General features: G+C 46.8%; 4 protein-coding genes across 4 annotated transcripts in view; 1 reads left to right on the forward strand and 3 right to left on the reverse strand.

Moving 5' to 3' along the window:
* The window catches only part of LOC131287727 (glucose-6-phosphate 1-dehydrogenase), a 284,204-nt gene that overhangs the window by 9,836 nt on the left and 253,010 nt on the right, over window positions 1-21,358 (reverse strand). The window lies entirely within an intron of this gene.
* On the reverse strand, window positions 1,278-3,529 carry LOC131287725 (glycosylphosphatidylinositol anchor attachment 1 protein). The gene is made up of 4 exons (XM_058316802.1): window positions 3,161-3,529; window positions 1,836-3,094; window positions 1,606-1,771; window positions 1,278-1,532 (listed from the first exon to the last, which is right to left on the reverse strand). Exons 1-4 carry the CDS (start codon window positions 3,527-3,529, stop codon window positions 1,413-1,415), a joined length of 1,914 nt encoding a protein of 637 aa, XP_058172785.1. The 3' UTR covers window positions 1,278-1,412.
* Window positions 4,152-15,721, reverse strand: LOC131285249 (anaphase-promoting complex subunit 1). Its single transcript, XM_058314102.1, has 5 exons — window positions 15,698-15,721; window positions 14,357-15,624; window positions 6,217-10,263; window positions 5,173-5,530; window positions 4,152-5,098 (listed from the first exon to the last, which is right to left on the reverse strand). Exons 1-5 carry the CDS (start codon window positions 15,719-15,721, stop codon window positions 4,532-4,534), a joined length of 6,264 nt encoding a protein of 2,087 aa, XP_058170085.1. The 3' UTR covers window positions 4,152-4,531.
* LOC131287724 (serendipity locus protein alpha-like) lies at window positions 18,352-20,584 on the forward strand. Its single transcript, XM_058316801.1, has 4 exons — window positions 18,352-18,447; window positions 18,511-20,122; window positions 20,191-20,289; window positions 20,388-20,584. The coding sequence occupies exons 1-4, from the start codon at window positions 18,352-18,354 to the stop codon at window positions 20,561-20,563; spliced, it is 1,983 nt and encodes a 660-aa protein (XP_058172784.1). The 3' UTR covers window positions 20,564-20,584.

The following is a 21,358-nucleotide window of genomic DNA, read 5'->3' on the forward strand; positions in this document are numbered from 1 at the left end:
CATATTTTCCTGAGTATTAGCATAATTTCACATTTTCCCACATCCCCACGTCCCACGTAGTTCGTTAGTGCCACGTACCGGGCGGGCCGGGGTTTCCCATCCGCCGGTACGTCCCTTACTGCGAGCGAAGGATCCGCTATCCGGAAAGTCAGTACGCTGGCTGCGTCTGGCGTGTGTGATGCCAGCTTCAACACCACCGAGGCACAATCTCTCACAGATGGCATGTATCGTCGTGCATTGCCACGCGGAAGATGCTGACATGCTTCAGCGGACCTCCAAGGTTCCGTGCGCCTTCCTTACCCGTTCCCGTCAACCGACGGTGACTTTTGCCGACGGGATTATGTTTGCATTTGCTCATAAGTTTGCGACCCACTTGCGCCAGATACAGCATATCTTACGTTTCGCACTCTTTCTTTCTTGTTGCGTGAAACTGTAGCCTCCGTTAGCATACCACGGAACACAAGCATGGTACCACCAGGTGCGGAAGTCAACGTGGGAAGAGTGTAATTCGCCACCGTGTACCGTATGCAATCCGTGAAAATGTGCTAGCTGGTATCGCGTGTCTGTTCAGACGCAACAGAACAAGCGCACAAGAATTCAAACCATTACGAGAAGCAATAGCAGTATCCTTGCGCATCGTTTCTCGCACCAATGCAATAACTCACGCAGGAGCAGTTTCACGTCATTTCTCATTATTCTTACGTTTTTTATTAAGAAAATCATTTTACGCTTTGTAGGGAAATGCGAAATTCATCAAAAATGCTCAGGTAAATTTGCGCAACGCACAATTTCGGCGTTGCAATTACTAGTAATAAAATTTTCTTTATTAATTGTCTAATCATTTTGACCGCTGCGTAATTTTCATTTTTAATATCTCGAAAACGGCTGAATAATTTTTCATAAAAAAGCTTTTATTACAATACAAAGCTCAATTTGTTTTGAAGATGATGCTTGAAGAAATAATTCCAGATATTTCTGTTCGATCGCACACTTTTTTCTAAATTTAAATTTTTCCTTTTGAAAATATTAAATTTGTCAATATTTCTATCGTTTTTGCTTTACACCGAGCTAGCGGAATGATGAACAGATGCATAAAGTACTAAAAACACTAAAAAATATACTAAACCTGTTTACGAACCGTTTACGAGTTAGAAAAATCTTAAAAAAAATAAAATTAAAGCATTATTAAAAGAGCGGTCAAAAAGACCCATAAAAAGCATTTCACAGCAATGTATCCTAGTGTCAAAGAAAATCTTCATTTTTTAAATTGATTAGATTTTATTAAATTATTTATTTTGGTTTTCTTGCGCATATTTAAGTTTTTATCGAATGTAAATTAAACTTTAATGTTTCACTGACTGAATGGTTTTCAATGTAGATAATATACTTTTGTTTTATTATACAAGCGCACTCTAATTGGTTTTCAGTTTAACGTCTCTCGGTTCAGTCTTGGGGAAAAGCAGCACCCACAGCAGAATCCAGGATGGGACAAAAATGAGCGACACCATATCAAACACCCAGTTACCGTAAATCTGTCGAAGAAAAGAACCAACATTAAACGAGGCTTGCCACACAATCCAGAGACAATCTTTTCCTACACTTTACCATTGAATCGACGACGGAAAAAGTCAACGCATCCATTGTGGCGGTGAGTGCTTTATTAAGCAACGGCTTGAAGTCCAGCTCCGGGAACAAATGCCAGGTTAGAGCGACCACTACAAAATACAGCACGGCCATTGGGTTAATCAGCAAACAACATAAGCGTGACAGGCTGTAATGAAAGATAACATTTTAAAATAGCCACGTACTCGTAGCTTCATGCCGAGTCTACGTACAATTTCGAAGTGCCTGACAGCGTTGGCCGAATAAGAATGATGAATGGAACGAGGCAAACGGAGAGGCTGAAACCAAGGGAAAAGTTTAACATGCCGACGGCCAACAATACCGTCCCGACCTCCAGCAGAACGGCAACATGCAGTGCTTCGCTGTTGACGCCACTTAGCGAACAGAACGCAGGCAGCGTAATGGCTATCGCCGTTATGGCCACCAACAGGCTGAACAGTCCGAACTGAGTAGAAAGATTTACGTCGTACAAATACTGGCTCACCGCTTTACTGTGCGGTAGAAAGACGGCCAACGCTCCGATAGAATGCGCCACCAGCAGAACGACACCGACCGAAAAGTATCCCACGTCGGTGGCGACGGTTTTCTGCTTCGGTTCCTCTGATTCGTCACCGTCATCGCCGGAATAGTATATCGAGAGGTAGTGTATGAAGGCTTTTATCAACAGCGAACCGGCCATCAGCGCCAAACTGGGCATGTAGTCTCCGATCGAGACGAACCGATCGTTCGAAACGAGAAGGTAGAAGAAAAAGCTCTGATGGAATCGTTCCAGCAGATTGTTGAGACTGCGCGTGATTCCTTCGATGATGCGGAGCATCGAGCCAACCTCTTGGAACTGTTGCTGTTGCACCTTGTCCCGCTTGACGGCTTCCAGCGTGAGCGCCTCAATGCCATACTTGTGGAACAGTCCATGGTTACCCGTCGGAACGCCGCTCGCTTGTGAGAAGACCATCGAGAGCAAATTGAACAGCTTATCTTGATATCGGAACGATCGTTTCGGGCTGGCAGACGTTTGTTTGTAGCCTGCAGTGATACCATTCTTGGACGATAGCTTCTGCACTAGGTTATGCAAATCCAGATTCGGCAGTTGACCATTAAGACCTTCTATCTTCAGGTTGATGTGGCTGATGTCCAAGCTCTGCACTTCCAGGTTTATTGCCGCCTGTATCGAACCGGCACGAGCCCTCAGCATGCCAGAGTCCAAAATGCGACCCTCCTCCCCACCATGGTACGCCTCTAGCCATGCCTGCACACCCAACTGCTCCTGTTCGGTAACAAGGAAAATTATGTCCTTTGCCCAGTACTTCTTTTTCCGGGCAAAATCGGCGAATGCCAGCATCAGAGGAACACCAGCCGATACATCGGTGTGTACCGTTTCCGGTGGCCGATAAGGGACACTTATCACTATCGATTCCGTCGAGGCAATACGAGGTGCACGCAGGATACCGAACACATTTTCTCCCTTAAAGCGCTGCAGGAAAAGAAGTCTCATTGGTTAATTTAAAATTTAACAAAAAAAACACTTTTTTTTACTTACCTTACCACCGCCGAACGGATAGTTCAGCGTGAAATTGTGCGTATGTGTTTCCAGGCCAAACCGACGCATCTTGGCCAGCAGCCACGGGTACGGTATGCCTTTCGGGTAGTTCTCACGCTCCCGTTGCAACTCGACCGTTAACGATTTCACCAGACTGACCGTATCCATTTCCAGCTCGGAATTGACCAAACCCGGCAGGAGGGCATTTTCCGAAAAATACGTAGCGGAGCTGAAATTTGGATCGGGAAGCACACAGAAAAAGGCAACGCCCAGCAGATACAGTGTCAAGCATATGGCCGTATTGTATCGCACCAACTTTCGACAGTATTTAGCTTTTTGCGAGATGGAAGGGTTTGTTAGTAAACCCATCGTGCGTGAAAAAATATGGAGCGAATCGGTTACTTCTTCACGATCGTTTGGAAAATCTTTACGAAAACAGACCGAAACGAGCAGCTGTGAGTCGAATGTTTACAAAACACGTAAATAACTGCCGGCTGTCAAACGGACAAACCCTTCAGAAACGGTCACAGTTCCATCATGTCGAAGAGCGCGCAAATTGGAACTGTTAATAAAAAAATATCGAAGCTTGCGAACACAGAGTATCTTATTTATCAGACTAACGAGAATTTTTGAATTGAAATAATAAAAATAGATGCATACATCGGCTCTTAAAAACCAGACGTAGAAAATCGCGTTGGAAATGTTAGTGATTAATAATTACAAGATAAGCAAGCTGTGGATTGACAATGGGACTGTCTTTCTAGAGCAATATTCGACTGCATTGTATGACAAATTTTCACCTACTAAAAGAACTGTAATGCTGATTCCGAACGATAATGCATTCAAATAATAGATTATAGTTTTGCCTCGCTTCGCAAGTTGCTACAAGTTCATTATTTGTACTGAACAAATTTAACGCGCATTAGATGAATTCAATTTTTCAATCACAGAATTTTCTTTCAAAAATTGAATTAAAAAATCTAGTCATGTGTACATTATCACGCAGAACAATTTAAATAAAAACAAACTTTTTAATTCTTTCCATTATTAGACGAATAATAGTAATGTTTCATCAAATGCTCAGATTAATGATAAATTACTTCCTATTGTTCAGCTACGTTCAATCCGAACACATGGCTTCCAAAATGTAGGATTGAAAATGTTTTGATTTTCGTATTATACTTCTCCGCATGTGATCATCTCATACAATTTTACTATTTACATGATCGTATTTACATATTTCGTAACAATAGTCCAACCGTTATATGATCGCCAATCAATAATTGGCAATCAATTATAGCTAATTCTTCTTTCTGGCAGACAGTAGATGATTAGTCTGCCCATCGCATCGATTTGTTGTTTCTTCGAACCTTACTTTTGATCTCCCGTGGGTTTAGCAGATTGTCTTAGGTTGAGTAGATCGGCAAGGCACATAGTGGTCCGTGCAGACAGCTCGGGATGCCGAATCGCCAGCGCGGTGACAAACTCTGATCGGGATGGTTCATCCTGCGGCCAGAGAGATCCCAGCAGCTCGCGGTCAATCTCGTCCAGCGGCAGCTCGTACTGCACGGCCATTCGTGCCACATTGGTCAGGATGCTGGTCCGCCGATTCACTTTGGGCCAGTTGCCACCGATGGCGTCATCCATCTTTTCTTTATCGTCAGTGTCCAGCGAGAGCTCGGACATCCGATCGAACAGTGGTGTATTGCGTGCGAAAAAGATGCCACACAAGTTCAGCAGCACCGTCCGGTAGTGCTGCAGATTTCCGGTCCATTTTCCATGGGCAGCCAGCACTAGTGAGCGAAGAAGCTTGCCTGGCAACACCTCGCCTTCTTCGGTGAGCATTGGGATCGTTCGGGAGAGGATAGCTTTGAAAAGCTCCAGGGACCACGTATCTGTCGGTAGCTGCGCTTTGTAGTTGTGTGGATCGAGCAGCAACTGTAGAGGAAATAAAGGCACAAGATGTGAATCTCAGTTTGCACGAGGGAGTCAATTACTTAGTAGCGACATACATAAGTCAGATCGAACAAGATAGGAATAACGTGGAAGCGATCGCGCGTCACACAGTGCGCTACCACCGCCTGGAAGTATTCGAGTGCTCGATTCGCATCCGGTAGGTTCTTCTTCGGTTCTATTGCGGCGCGGAGTAGATAGCGTTGTGGCGGAAGCAGCAACGTCTGCGCCAGTCGGACTATCATCGGCTGCGATGGAAGCTCGAGCAGCAGTTCGGCCATAACGGCCCACGTGCTGTTCTCTCTGCCTGGCAGGTTCTGCAGGTGCATCGTGACCGTTCGGGTGGGATCTTCCAAGTACGAAAGGCAACCGACGTGCTGCACCACATCGATGTAGCCTCGTTTGGCCATGATTGTTCTGCGGGAGACCAGACACAAAAACATGAGATAACAGATTAGTAAAGCTCAAATAACGTGGAAACTCATACAATCGGTGTTAAATAAACTCGGGCAAGAGTAGAAATACGGCCAAGCCATTCTTTCTGATTAATACATAGAATAAATACAAATAAACTCTTGTTTGCAAAATAAACAATGCAACTACTCTTGCAAAGCTTACATTAAATCACGAAAAATACTGTAATACTGAATACTCTCGAAGGAGATAAATACATTCCATGTATTTTCATAACCATTTGAAACAACGTAGTGTGAGCGGGAAGTCTCTACCGAGACCGAACCCAGGAATGACTTAAGAAGGTAGGCAATATTATGAACAGAAATTTAAACACAATTCCAACAATGTCATTCATGGTACGCCAAATTAATGTTGAAAAACAATTGGATATAATTTTTTAATCAACTTTGGTAAATTGCTGTTGTTCTATGAACCGAAATGTTCGTTATGGGAGATTTGGTAAACGAATACCGAAAGTGTATTTTAATAGTAATGTGAAATACTTGATATTCAAACATGTGATGAAAAGGCATTAGGCAGTATCAACTACATAGAACTCAAAGGCTTTTTGGTTTTCATTCCAGCTGGACTGAAAAATAAAAACGACTTACGGCAGGCATTGGGTCCAAACGAAAGATGTAACTTACTCAAGCATGTTCCAGTTCTGCGCGTTGAAGCGAATGGGGTAAAAGTTCTCGTCGCACACCTCGACCCATTCGAGGGTGTGAAGCTCGGGCAGCATACAGGGCGACAGGCGCGTCTCGATCGTCTGCGATGACGTCGGGCTGTGGCGCGTGGCAAACCGGATCTGACACTGCGTCAGTTTGCCGGTATCGATGCGCCGGGGTACGAACAGTCGCGGTTCGACCGCCAACACGTACAGATGCCGAAGGGCCTGAAGGTGGTAGCGGTTATCATTACTGTACACCGGGAACTTGGGAAAGATGGCGCACACGATGGCGGCGATTGCGGGTGGTGAGCGCGAGAGCGTGTACCGCCCACCGCCGAGATACGCGAACCCGAGTGCCATATGGACCGCCATATGCGAACCGTACGTTACGCCCGGTATGCCAACGCGCGAGCGTAACATGCGCACGGCGCGCAGCACCCGCACATCCCCGGTACCGGCGAGTACGAGCGAGAGAGCAAGCAGCGTCATGAGCATGCAGTTTTCCAGCACCTGTCCGCCGATGAACTTGGCGAGATTGCGTGTCCTGGTGCCGGCGGGCGTATTGGCGTCCTTCGGTTTCGGGTGCCGCAGATCGATGAAGTATCGCAGGTAATGGTAAAGTGTGGTGGCCGCAACCGGATCGGCAGTACCGGCAAATCGCAACCCGATTCCGACCACACTGCCACAAACGATGGCCGAATGCGCCTGACAGTACAATTCCCGCTCAACCCGGGGAATGTTGGGCTTCTGGTCAACCTGAAATTGTGACCGTTCCTCTTCTCCACCCTCGACATACGCGACCGCATCCACAAGGATTTGTGGTAACTGGTCCGCCACCCAGGATTGTGTCGGTTGTACCTCGCGCCAGCAGATTAGGTGGCGGGCAATGACACGCAGGAGCAGCAGATCCGGACGTACGAACCCGAACAGATACTTGGTGTCCGGTGGTTGCAGCCAACCGGAAATCGTCGGGTCGCTCGTGTCGAAGAACATAAGCCCCAGCGCAAGGGTAGCCCCTGGCGCCGTGACGTCCAAGTTCACCTCGTCCCCTTCGCAGATCTGGAACGAGGGCAATTTGTACTTCTCGCGCTGAGCACCGAGTGTCATTCGGCGCGTTCCGCCGTTCATGTAGTGATAGAGCTCGCCCGGGATGGCCAAATCGCGCAAGCCGGCCAACTGCTCACCACGGCCAAGCGTAACCATACCGAGGGCGAGCCCGGCCGCCAACGCGTATGATTCGCGATCCACCGCGTTCTCCATTTCGGGACCGGGCGGGCGACCGATCTCCTGCAGCAGCACCTGGGCGATGTGGCGCTTGGCGGTACCCTGGAAGACGAGCCCGATACCAAACAGAGCTGCAACCTGCAGCGTGCTGGTAACGTCGAGCTCGATGGCGGTAGGTGGCAGAAGGGCCTCAACATGCACCGCCAGTACACAAGTCGTGCGTGTGTGCTCAGTTCCACGGTAGGCGGCCGCCAAACCCAACAGCGTCCCGATGCGCATCAGCTCGTTGCTGCGCACCAGATAGTCGAACACGTTGTACATGGACAGCTTGCGCAGGTGCCCGGTGAGGCCGAGTGCCAGTAGGAATCCACCATGCTCGACCATCGCCTCGGAGCCGGGGAAAAAGGGACAATTGTTGCCGGCGGGTGGGGTACGCTTGCTCGCATGCTTGTTGTTCTTGATCCAGCTGGACGACAGGTGTGGAGTATCGGGGCAGATGCGAAGCCCAGCTGCAACTCCGTTGTGGAACGTTGGCCACAGGTTCATGTGCGCCGGTACTTCAAGCTGCACCACCTCGATGGTGGCACCCCGGAGTGGCTCGCGACCGGTAAGGCAGAGGCGAGGGATGTGCGCCAACTCCGTCTCACCCTGGTAGCACGTGGAAAAGGTAAACATACCGCGCCCGATCGGGAGCGCCATCGTGCGCAGACAGAGGGAATACAGTCGCCGCTCCTGCTCCTCAATGAAGTCGTGATCGGACACGTTTGGACCCTGCGGGATGTCGATAAGGACGCGAGCCGAGCTGGTCAGGAAAGAGCGCACGTCTCCGATGCGCTGATCGTATGGGAAACGCAGCTGTAGTAGCTCCACGTCTAGGTTATCCATTCCGTCTTCACGCTCCAGCTTCTGTGGATCCTCCTTGGTACTAACGACGCCAGTCAGCGCATCAAACTCGGCCATGTCGGTGAACCACTGATCACGCCGCTCGCCGTTGCGTTCCCGGTCGACGACACGTCGCTCGCTGTGACTGACTAGCGACCCGCTGCAGGCCACACCTGCCGACACCGCGTGCTCGTGTAGCTCCGGTCGGAGCAGCAAACTGTACACCGCCGCATCATGTCCGTGCACCGTAGACTGGCGCAGCGGCTCAAGCATTTGCTGCAAAAGAAAATGTACCGCCAGTGGAAGATCGCTCAACACCTGGCGCGTGTAACCCTGTTCGATCAGAAAATGAAGCACCGTGTTGCCGAATACGTCGCATCGTCCTGGTTCGGAGGCTTTCGAGCCCATCAGCAGCGGTTTCAACAGACGTGCCTCGAAGAGTTCGGCCGTGAAGAGTGCATCCAGTTGACGTTGCACCCATGGCGTTAGACGTCGCTCGCGGAACATAAGCGCAACGAGGACGGTCACATCACGGGACCGATCGTTGATGCCGGCAATGTGCGGATACGGTACAAACTCCGTCCGCGAACCCTGTCGCTGCATCCCGCTCAGCTCGGGCCGGGCCTGAACGATTGCCTTGAGGTAGCGGAAGATGTGCGGAAGGCGAACTGAGTTCTCCTTGATTGCGTTGACCAGCGTTGCGTCTTTCAGTTGGTACGCGTTTGTCCGGTACTGGTCGCACAGTTCGGGAAAGTCGAGGAAGTAATGCTGCTCATAGTTGCTGGCGTGCGCGTCCTTCGCAACGATGTACAGGAAATCGCCAAGCAGCCGTAGCTCCTGGGCTAAGCCCGTATCGAGCTTGAAGTCTTCGTACAGCAAGTGCAACACTTCCAGCACCTGCGGGATGTAATTGTAGAGACTGTGCGAGACATTGGGATCTTTGTAGGAACTGTTTACTGTGCCATCCTTCGGTGCGGCCGCGATCCGTTCGCCTTGTGCCAGACTCTCCAGTAGATATTCCCAGTCGGCATCAGTTCCTACGGTATTCTCGCGCTTGCGACGTTTCTTGAGCGAGCAGACGAACGATGGACTCGGCTCGGACGATGGACACGGTCGCTCGGGATTAGTGCAGCCAATGTCGCCAGTGGTCGGGCGGCCCATGGCGGACAGTAGCAACGACTGGAGCATGGTCCACTCCTGGGGAATACTGAAGCCGGCATGCGTACCGGGCACGTTGCGCGTACCGTACCAACGAATGAGGAATTGGTGTGCCGTCTTTTTCGGCAAGGCGTGCTGAAGCGCGACCAGACAGCGGCGCACCAGCTGGGAGTCGGCCAGCGGTGGAAGAATCACCCGAAACGAGCGTCCATTACCGCTGGCATCGGTTATGCCACCACCGAAAGCGATGGTGAAGCGCGTCCCGGTGCCGTCAAGCAGTGCCACGTCGGATCGCACCTTTCCTTCCACGCCACCGGGAACACCACGCACTGGGGACAGCAGATGTAGCTCCTCCTCGAACTTGCTGTCGTATGGCGCGACATTCGGTAGCAGACTGCTGCGCTTCCAGGTCGAGCTGGTGCCACGCAGCGAAGATGTGCCCGACAAGGAGCTGCCGGTCGACGAAAGGAAGCTGGTTTGCAGCAGACCGGAAACGTGAACCTTGCCCACGAGCAGTGGTCCACTGTACAACATCAGCTTACCGGTCGGATCAAGCAGTGCGAACAGATTAAGCCGCTCGAGCGAAACAGCAGCGCAGGCAGCAAGGGCAAAACATTCGGCGGTCTCCGGTTTGGTTTCCTTTTTGAACTGCACCAGCAAGAGGCGAGTAATATCAGGCTGCAGGAAACATATGTAGCGGCTGCCAACGAGATCGGTGTGAAGGAAGCCAACGGTTGCCATTTCACCTTTCGACGTGCCACTGTAAAAGGAAATATTCATTAAGCATAGTTTTTAAACAGCTTTCATAGTGATTAAAGAAGAAAGAGATGGTGGCAATGAATTCCATTTCGCACTACAACATAGGTTTGAAAATTGCGGATGAATCTGAAGATATTCGCTATATATAACGCAATTACCAACATGTGGATGTATCTACTCTTCGAAGTATCTTTTCGAAGTAGTCTTCTGGACCAATTAATTGGATTTAGATCTGGTGAACAGGGAGGCAAATAATTCTGGATTAAAAAAGACAGTCAAAAAGACATTGCTTAAACACCTTATCATACTTCTCCTACATTTTTTCTGTGTTTGGATTCCCGACGTGCTAAAAAAACAACCACAAGAGGATGTTCAGCATTAACCTTACTGTTTTTATATTAAAAAGAAGTAGATTTTTTCCCATTTGTGAATATACAGTCGGCCGCAAAATTGAGCATACAACTAAAGGAGTATTGGTTTTTCTATCATAACTCAAGGAAACATAGACAAAATTCATACTATTAAATTTACTTTTGTAGCTTATTTATTGTACAAATGAAAAGTACAAAATGCATTTTTACTACTTGTTTCAGTTTTTTACAAAAAAGAAATTTGTAAAAACAGGCAGGTTTTAGCAACGCAAAATTGAGCATACACCTTCGTCTTTACTAACCATAACTTGTCTTTGGGAACTTTAGCATGTGTCAAGCAATGTTTGTTGAGTATTTTGACCATTTAGGAGCCTGGACAGTCAATAAATTAAGTACTTTGGTATGTTTTTTTACCCATATGGGAATTTTTGCCTGAACGGATATTAGAGGGTATTTTAATTGGGAGGACCGAAACGACACAAACTGTCAGATTTCTCGACGCGGTCCAATGCAATAGGTAAACGCAAAGCGAAAAAATGGCTAGCGGCGTCGTTTCGTTTCCGAGTATCGTCTCGACACGTAGGTGGCGTCGTTTTGGATCGTCGAGACGGCCACCCAGTTCCAGTTCGGCGTCACATCAGAGTGGATGGTTAGCAGTGCACGAGGTTCCTGAAAGGGTTAGCTGAAAAGTAAGGTTATCTTAGGCACGGCCGCGTGGTGTCGCCGAGCTGGAGCTCAAGTCAGAGAAATCCTAGCCGACGCACATCTCGTGCTGTTTGAGTAATCAAGCGGATCACGAGTTTCGTGCTATCTGACAAACGGAAGGAAATATTCCTTTCGTTACGGCGGGTGAACAGCCGCATTTTGACTGCGCACTAGCGTGGTTGGCTAGCAATGCTCCTGGCCGCATGGTGGCAGTCAAAAGGCGACGCCTACAGAAAATCGAAAACCACAGAAAACCAGGACATATGGCCTTTAGTTGCCAGTCCTTAACCTAAAAAGGTCTATGTCTCCAGGTTAGCTTGCGAAGGCCCAGGAAGCTGGATTCAATAGCCGTACTGGAGTAAATAATCGACGAAGTGAAGAAGAAGAAGAAGAAGAAGAAGAGACGGCCAGCCTTTTTTTCGCTTTTTTCAAAGTGTTGTCTACCTTTTGTATGGGACCGCGTCGAGAAATCTGACAGTTTGTGTCGTTTCGGTCCTACCAATTAAAATACCGTCAATTGTAGCGGAAACGAAACGACCCCGCCAGCCATTTTTTTCACTTTTTTCAAAGTGTTATTTACCTTTTGTATGGGACAGCGTCGAGAAATTTGACAGTTTGTGTCGTTTCGGTCATCCCAATTAAAATATCCTCAAATCTTGATGGCCTTAAAAATTTACAAACACATAAGAACGTGTTTTCGAAGCAGATGCGCTCGAAATAAATATCGCGCAACGAAAGAAGGAACAAAAAAGTGCGGCAAAAAACTGCCCATAGCAGGCAAAGCAGTACAAATTCTATCAGCCCCGCTAGGTAATTTCGAGCAAATCGTCCTAAAAAACGTCCTCCGTGACACAAACATCGAGCAGTTTTGTATGGTGAGGAGGACAAGGAGGACGATTGCTCGAAAAACGTCCTCCAATTGTTTCATCCCCATACAAAAAAGGAGGACGTTTGTTCGCGCGGAGAACGTTTTGAGAACGATATTTCGAGCTGCCTAGCGGGGCTTGCCCGAAACTGGGCAGATCAGTACAAATTCCATCCGCTTGCCCGAGTCAGGCTCGGGTAAAATTGTGAATGTGAGTAAATTCAGGTATGGCTCACGCATACACTCGCAGTTCGGTATCGCGTGCAGAAAAGCGTAGCATACGCTTTTGAGTGGAAGCAGGAGAGAGAAATTGCAAGCTACAGAACCAGCAAACGTATTTCATGGCGCGCCGGTATAAAGTACCGTTCTGTTTACCTGTGGCGAGCACCGCAGCAAATGCGCCAGGGCTTCCTTTAATGCACCTGCAGGTGCCCTCACGGTACGCCATTTTCGACTAGCACCGCGACACATTTGCCCCTAGTGTAAAATCACGGTCACAATTCGACAGTTCATCGCAGCGTTTCCAGCTGGATGCGTCTTTGCGCCAAAACGTCAAAAGTGACTATGCCTCGCAAAACGTATTCTGCGGCTGAGGTGGAACATGTGGTCCGATTGTCTAGTCAGGGACAAAAGAACGTGAGATGTTTGCAAAATAGTCCAGCACCGTTCAGTGAATTGAATATGATCTTGCCCTTTCAGGCACAAATAAGTAGATGTCTCGACATCCCTCCATCCGTTGTTTGTCGAATGCTTAAGCGAGTGGCAGAACGGGGCACTACCGAACCTCGCAAAGGGGAAGGTAGACCCCGAAAAACTACGCCGCGTACTGATCGGGCCATACTGAATGCAGTGAAGGCGGAGCCATTCATACAAGTCGAACGCATCAAATCGGAACTCCAGCTGTCCATCACATCACGCACCGTTATCAACCGGCTTAACGAAGCTGGAGGAGCGGCTTATCGCCTACAGAGCTATCATGCAGCAAAGATGCCGAAGATCTCCGCCAAGCATCGGCAGGCTAAGACAAGGGCAACGATTCCACAGCAGCAACCCACTGGTTCGGACCAGCAAGCTAAACGTCGCCGCTCAACTAGATCAAAACTCGCCCTTCCAAGAAGATCCAGCTCGAAAAAGTGTGGTGGGGATGAAGCGACAAAGCTGGTCCAACAGTCAGCCAAATACAGTCGTCTCCCACTTCAAGCCTCTAACCGCCAGTCAAGACGGAAAACAACGACGTCAGTATCAAGAAGGCACTGGGGCATTGATGTAAAATAAAGGGCTCGCCTTTCGAACCTGGAGGTGCAAGGTTTAAATCGACATCAGTACGCGTCGTGTTTTTTTTCCATGACCGCGTTGACCTTATAGCAATCTTTTCATCAATCTTTCTTAGACGAAGTCTCTTATTTAACATATCTTCTGTACAAATCACCAATAAGCGTTCCATTTCTTCTATTATCTCATCACGTTTCCGAGTGGCCATACTTCGTTCGCAGAATTTCGCAGATTATCTTTGCTTCGGATAATTGTCCGCACTGTTGATTGTGGTCGTTTTATTTGCCGGGCTATTGCTGGCTTTCCTTTTTTGAACATCTTGGTTATTTCTAACTTTTCTGAAACTGTTACAGCACACTTCTTCCTACTAATTTTATTATGTTATGCCATGTTAATCGCTTCAAGATTATAAAGCAGCTTAACGAAACAAGAACCAACGTGAATCGATTGTGAAAACAACTGAGCCATATAACTTAAGTTAAATCACAACTAAATAAAATTAGAAAATGTTCACCGATCTATCAGTCCAAATAGTCGGTCCCCAAAATAATCGACCATTTGGTCATATGAGCGCTTTTTAAGTTAATTTATCAAGCAGTTGGGTCAATGATCGTTTCTGGTATCATATTACGTAAAGTACATCGAAAGGTACGACTGCCAAGGGACAGACTTGGTCAATGATTAACGTGTCTATAATAAACTAGTTACAAAGTTTCTATACGCTACATGTGAAATCAAATCAATCGATGCTATTCATCAATTCATGAATCAAATGCTTATAACACATTTTGATTGCCAAATACCATAGAAATTGCAACCACTAAAATGTTGGCATTAACTTATTAAACATGAATCATCACAACAATAATAAATATACTTACGACCACGTTGCATCACTCGAACGCCTCGCTTGCGCTCCGACGTTGGATGGCTCTTTCCAGATGGACTCTAAGCTGTACTCCGGCACGATCGGCATCCAGGGCTCAGCGAATCCCATCTGCCGAATGTTGCACGTTTCGAATGGTTCCGATCCGAACAGAGACTCCCAGTTGTCGGCCGCGGATCCGAGACCCTTATGAAATTCCTCGGCCGCCGTCGGTTTAGAAATATGCGCATTATTACCCGTACCGTCCGCTTCCGTGACGAATTCGGGTGGAAATCGATCGAACGGAGGCAACGGTGACGTTCGGCTGGGAGGTACGTGTGGGAGGCAAGATGTGGAAGGTCCGACATTGCTCTGCCTTTTGAAGTACGAAGGATACTCGTTCATCACACCATCGTCACCGAACATCATATTGTACTGCTCATCCTCATCGACGACACCGCCGTCGTTATCGCCATCTTCACACGCGTCCAACGTTTGCTGTACCTGATCCTTTTCCTCGTCAGTGGCTAGGCGCAACCAGCACAGGAAATGTCGCCGCTCGTGTTGATCATAGAGCACCACCAGATTGATCTGCTCGCAGGCGAACACCACCCGGTGGTCGGAACGGGTCAGATAGTCACAGGACACGAACATATCGGTGGAAACGAGCAGGGCAGGTTTCATCTCGTCCGTTGGGTATGGTAGCGTGAAGACCCGCGGCATCGGTGTATCGAGTACGAGCGAGCGGGCCGGATCTTTCTCGAGCAGGAGCCCGTATGGTGTGGGCCAGATGGCAGAAATCGGACACTCAAGCTTTGCGCCGTATGTATCGCCGTTCGAGCAGTACACCTGTAGTACCTCGTCGTCAACGACGCAGATACCATCGCGATCCAACCGCTGCCCGGGTGCCATCGTGTCCGGCTCAAGGAAGCGGCGAGGACAGAAAAATGCATACTTGATGGGCCGTTCGATGGAGAACGCCGTGAATGGCTGGCTGGTCGGTGAACTGCCAAGCGAATGGGACCACACGGCCGTATGACCCTGAACGTAGAGCTCTTCCTCCGTGCACACGTATGGCATGAGAGCGTGGCAATCGGTGACCTCTTCAATAGCTACTTCGCGTAGGCTGTAGAACTCGGTCGGATCTTCCCTGCCTGGCGATATGGTCACATTTTGCATGCGCTGCAATAGTAGCATCTCTTCCGGCAACGACTGTGGTGGTTTCTCTTTTTTCAGCGGACCCGGGTGATAGCTCATCGGATGACGGCCGCGCGGAATATATTCCTAATTAGAAACAAATCGATCATTTATACCATCAATGTGTCCATTGTTGCCGTTTCCAATATATTAAACTTACCAGCGGTTCCGAGGCGGTTATCATGATTTCCTCTTTTATATCCAGATTTGCAAACAATTTCAAAACAACTTTGGCGGTCGAACCATTACCAACCTAAACACTGACAATAATATTAACTAACTAATAGGTCATTTATAATGACACACAAGCAATGTTTCAACAAATTTGCGTAAACTTGAACAAAACAGCTAGGAAATGTGTTTACGGCATCGATTATCAGACGCGGACTGCTTTGATACACAATATGCCGGTTGAGCGAGAGAGATTAGAGATGCAAGAGCGGAGCTGGAATGATTTTCATAATCCGATTCCCAGAGGGAGCAATTCAGTCTGAATCGATATTTAGAACATCAGGAGTTATTTTTCAACAGCCTGGGATTCAAGCAAACCGCAAACTTAACGGTATTCATCTAAGATGTTGAAGAGTTCATTCAACACGGTTGAAGTTAAAAAAAGATTTTTGGATCATTTGGAAAAAGAAGGCGGCCTTCATAACAAAAGATGAAAAGCACGATATAATATCACTACCCTTGGGGGGTCCGCGACAGCCGAGCGGTAGCACCGGTTAGATAATCGGTCCATGAGCGCCGGGGCTCACCAACTCGACGGCGTTGGTTCGAATCCCAACCGAGACCGGGCCCTCCCCTGTACGAGAGGACTGACTATCTACGTACAACAGGGAAACAAGTCTCGTAAACCCTTAACGGGTAGGCATGACCAAGAGGTCGTTACGCCAAGAAGAAGAATATCACTACCCAGAAGAACGGACGATCGGCTCAAAAACGTTAAGTATAGATTTTCAATTCATTAACAGTACTTATTCGCTGTAACTAGTACGATGAAATCAAAAAACATAAGTAAGTCCAATTTCTTAACCATAATTATGAATAATACTATCGAAGTCCGTGCTGATACTAGTTCGCTCTTTTGTCGGATCTACTCTAAAACAGTTGATCATTCCTTGGAGCAATAATTCTTCTTTTTCTTCTTCTTCGGCGAGGATTTCCCAACGAGAAATTTTGGCGTTATTTTGGGGTAAAAGAATTCTCTTGAGAACTGATCGCACTTCTTTTGAGAATTCTTTTACCCCTTCTTTTGCAGCAGATTTCCTATGCAATTTTGGATGTAAAACACTTCTGAAAAGAAGGGTAAAACAATTCTCTTAATACTTACGGGACACCGCAAAAGAGAACAGTTTTGACAACGTGACTGTGCAACGTGTTTATAACACCTATTTCTGACTATACGCGCAAAAAACTAATATTATATACATATAGTCCGGTTCGGAAGGCAATCAGGGGAAATGTTCAGAAATCGTCCGACGCCTCCTCTGGTTCGTGCTGGCAAACAGCGACCACGGATCGTAGCAGGCTCCTTCGATGTACGATGTCCAGCACCACTCCGTCATGCCCAGTGAAAACACGTAGCATGCATTCATGTTTATTTCAAACCGCTTCTTCCTCCTTGTCGAGACACTGAAATGTGTGAAAAGTGCGGAGAAATCATCATCAGTAAGAACTCTCTGCTGTGGGTTCTTACACACGTACTTACTGTCTGGTGCGAGTTAACCCGGCCCCGGTTAACCACCCCGAGTCGGTCGATCCAAGCGCTGCTAACGGACACGGGCCACCGATGCTATGTTACACCCGGTAACAACCGATGATCGCCGCGATGTCCAACCGACACCGACCAACTATTAACACTGAGTTGCAGTTTCGGCGCCTGTCGCTAAGGGTCATCGTCTCATCCTGTTTCCTTTCCTGCCCTTTTCCTACCATGTTTCATGATGTTGTTTAACACATTGTTTAATAAACTTCACTCCGATTCCGACACCCAAACCCGCGAAAGCGTTATTCTTAACTCGCAGCCAGTTGGCCAGACTTGCACAGTCAACAGAAAACAAACAAAGGTTTGACAGCCAGTACCTCCTTCCACTGCGGTGCCTCCGAAAAAAAAATTATTGGTAGGTTATGAGGAGTCCATGCCTACCAAAAATACACTTGGCAAGGTTCTTTTAGGTAGGCATGTATACCTTTGGTAGGAACGTGCAGCAAGGTTCTCCTTGGGTTACTACAGTACGGCTATTGAATCCAGCTTCCTGGGCCTTTGCCAGCTAACCTGGAGATATAGACCTCTATTGGTTAGGGACCGGCTACTAAGATCATTTATGCTGATTTTCTGTGGTTATTCTGATTTTCTGTAGGCGTCACAGTTTGACTGCAACCATGTGGCCAGGAGCACTGCTAACCAACCACGCTAGTGCGCAGTCAAAATGTGGCTGTTCACCTGCCGATCGCACAAAACTCGTGATCCGCTTGATTTCTCAAGCAGCACGAGATGTGCGGCGGCTAGAATTTATCTGACTTGAGCTCCAGTTCGGTTTCACCATGCGGCCGTGCCTTAACCTTACTTTTCTATTTAACTATTTCAGGAACCCCGTGCTGGAACTGGAGCAATAATTACCATCACTAGTTGAGCGGGATAACGAAAAAAAAACAAACATTGAAAACAGCTGAAGCCGTCAAACAAACGACCCTTTGGGAACGTTCACTTGCTCCATGCGTCAAACAGTACGACCGTTGACAATTGAAACTGTTTTGAAAAGAGAGGCGCCCAACGATCGCATGCACTGTAAACATCGAAACGGTCGTAAAATGGTACCGGAGCTTCAAGAGTGTATTACAAAAACACAAGATAATCTGTACCGTGGTTACATACCGACGGATCATAGTGGACTACAATGGCTTGACGTAAGATGGTGATTTTTTCCTAAAAAAGTGTGTTTTTCATTCGATTTTCCACCCTATTTTCAGTCTGTGTGCTCCGACCTGCACCGCTTGCTACGTATAGTGCACAAGTATCTTATGTTCGAACAGAACGGGAATGTTGGCACGCTTGAGACATGCTTTCTGTGTATCTCACAGATAGTAACATGCATCCGGTGGCTGGAGAAAACTATCACGATGGAGTTGCAGGCAGGAAAACGCCAAGGACTGCCTCAATCCCGGCAATGCTTCCTTGACCGAATCATCTGGTGCTTAGAGCGCTTGAAAGCTGTGTTGGAATCGGACGTTCCCTGCGAAACAGTTACGGAATCAAATTTTGTCAGCTACTTGGACTTAGCTCTCAGCCTCATTAGCCCCTTAACTGTGGCCAGCGATGAGGAATGTACTGAAGACGAATACGATCGACAGTACAAAGCGGTTATTGTGGAGAGTGGCCGTATCCGTTCAATTATCGAGGCATTGATAACGCAAACTTTTGGATTCTGCAGTGTGCTCCCGGAGGAGGATCGTAAACGTATAACGAACTTTTGTCAGAAGGTCCTCAAAGAATGTTTGGCACTTGAGCGAGAAGGCAGCGAACAGGATTCAAACAGCAAAAAGCTTCGGGTTAGCATCCTCGAGAGTGCCATCTACCAGTTAGAGACGCACGTTAACGAATGTCTTCTACGGCTGGTTTATGAAACATTCGGCGATACTGATCGGCGGTTACTTGAACAATTACGCGAGAATATTACCTCTACCACGAGCGAAGATGAACTGGATGGCATAACGCAGCCTTTCGACGAATTTGTCGAACGGTTGATGCAGATAGGTCTGTTTGCGATATCGTACGCGGATAATCTGAAACTTTGCTCCGCCATAAGAAGCAGCCTGGCCTCGATAGAAGCACTAGATTCGTATCTTATTCCCTCACTATATATGGGCACACACAACAACACTCTTCTATTGGAGCAGCACTGGTTGGAAGAGTCGGACATCTTATGCAAACACGTGCATAAAATTATCGACACCAACGCATTCGCTTTAGCATTGATTGAACAGCTCGATGGTAAGCTGGACGAATTTGAAACCGATTTTAATCCCACGGAAGGATTAGAAATGGCTCGTAAGGTGGAAATATTCCTGCAACATCTTGAAGTCAACGCACACGACGTAAAACTGCACGAAGAACCACTGAAGCTATACTACACCGACTACCGGACGATGACTTTGGAATGTCGCGCCATCGTAAAGTGCGCCCTGCAGGACAACAGCATCGATCCTCGTCGCGTGATCAAACGTTTTCGTGTGCTTCTTGGCAAACTGAGGAAAATTCAACTGACCATAAGCAATAAGAAAGGTGGCAAAGTTTCATCAACGGAGGAAGCTGCATCCCGCAAACCGAGTACGATAGAACAAGGATCTACGCCGGCGGAACATGAAGTGGAAGAAAGCGTACAAGAACTGTACGTTGCTAGCCAGATGCGAATGTCCTCAGCGAACATACTGTACCGCAGTCGTCGGGGTGAACCGATCCGACGGAGGTTGGAAGCTTCGTCACTGTTGGAAATAAATACCTTCACCGATATCCTCGATCATCGAAGAAAACGAGCGGAAACGTCTCCTGAAAAGGGTTCCATTAGGAGGAAGCCAATACGAAGTAAGGCATTGATCGTTCTTTAACCATGTTTAACTTCTAATTAAATGATATATTTTTCTTCCCAACAGGAAACAGCCTACGAGTGGCAATGTTTAAAAAACAACAACGTGTACAAACAGCAGAAATGTATGATAGCATGCAAAGCGACATAGATTTACAAATTACTGGTTCGTATTCGATATATTTAAATCTATAACATTGTTAGTGTAGATGTCAATTTTTAAGTTGTAAAACCATACCCTCCCTTTCATCTTTTTCTCCACAGAAATTCTCGATGAACTTACCGATCTGTCCAACACGTTCTCCGCACAAACTCCACGCATCTCGAATCCGAAGGTAACAAACCCAACCGACACAAATGTTCGTAAATCTATCACCAATGAAGAGATAGCAGTGGTGGATGGTAATAAAATTAGGATCAATATCTTTACCGACATTTAATGTAACTTGTGAAAAGCAAATAATACATTTTACATTGCTCACACTTTTGAAATAGCAAAATAATGCCAAGGTAAAACAATAACTATTTTAACATAGCTCAGCGTAAGGTGTAAAAAATAAGCCAGATTGAGATAACCAGTGAATTTCGAAACACATGATCTTTTTGAAAATTAACATTAAATTGGTATGGGATCGAAAGCAAATTATGTTTTCAATACAGTTGAAGTTTTAAAAACGGTACAAATAAATTGAATATTTCATATTGGATCTTCTTTTTATTTTACACCCATTTCCGGGTATTTGAAAATAGTTTTAGTTAGAATTAACATTCAATTTAATTTTAATCATTTCAAAAGGCTTAGTAAAAACGCTAAGTTGCTCTTGTCCTTTTTTTGTTGTTCTGTATCTGTGTAGTTTGTTGTTGAGCTTTTTTTTTGTTGAAAACGGTGAACATAACTATTCTTCTAGTAAAACTTTCAGAAAAAGTGAAAGAATGTTTTCCATGTTTTGTATATATAAAATTTTGCTTTATTTGTATTTTCTCTCCGAAACAAGACTTACGTTATACAGGAATGTGGCAAAACCGTTCTCCTTGTCTGCTTAAAACAATCTACAAACTAATAAACTATGGCTAGAAAAATGTGCCAGACGCGATCGGCCACACTATCTAAAAGCACCGATGCGAAAACCTAGCACCTATCATCAAAAAGGGTGCGAGCTGCTTGAGCAAGTATGATCGGTTGGAAATCTGTACAGTAGGATGAAATCGTCGAATATACAATATAATCGTTAAAC

This window comes from Anopheles ziemanni, chromosome 3 (assembly GCF_943734765.1).
Source record: "Anopheles ziemanni chromosome 3, idAnoZiCoDA_A2_x.2, whole genome shotgun sequence".
NCBI classification, from domain to species: domain Eukaryota; kingdom Metazoa; phylum Arthropoda; class Insecta; order Diptera; family Culicidae; genus Anopheles; species Anopheles ziemanni.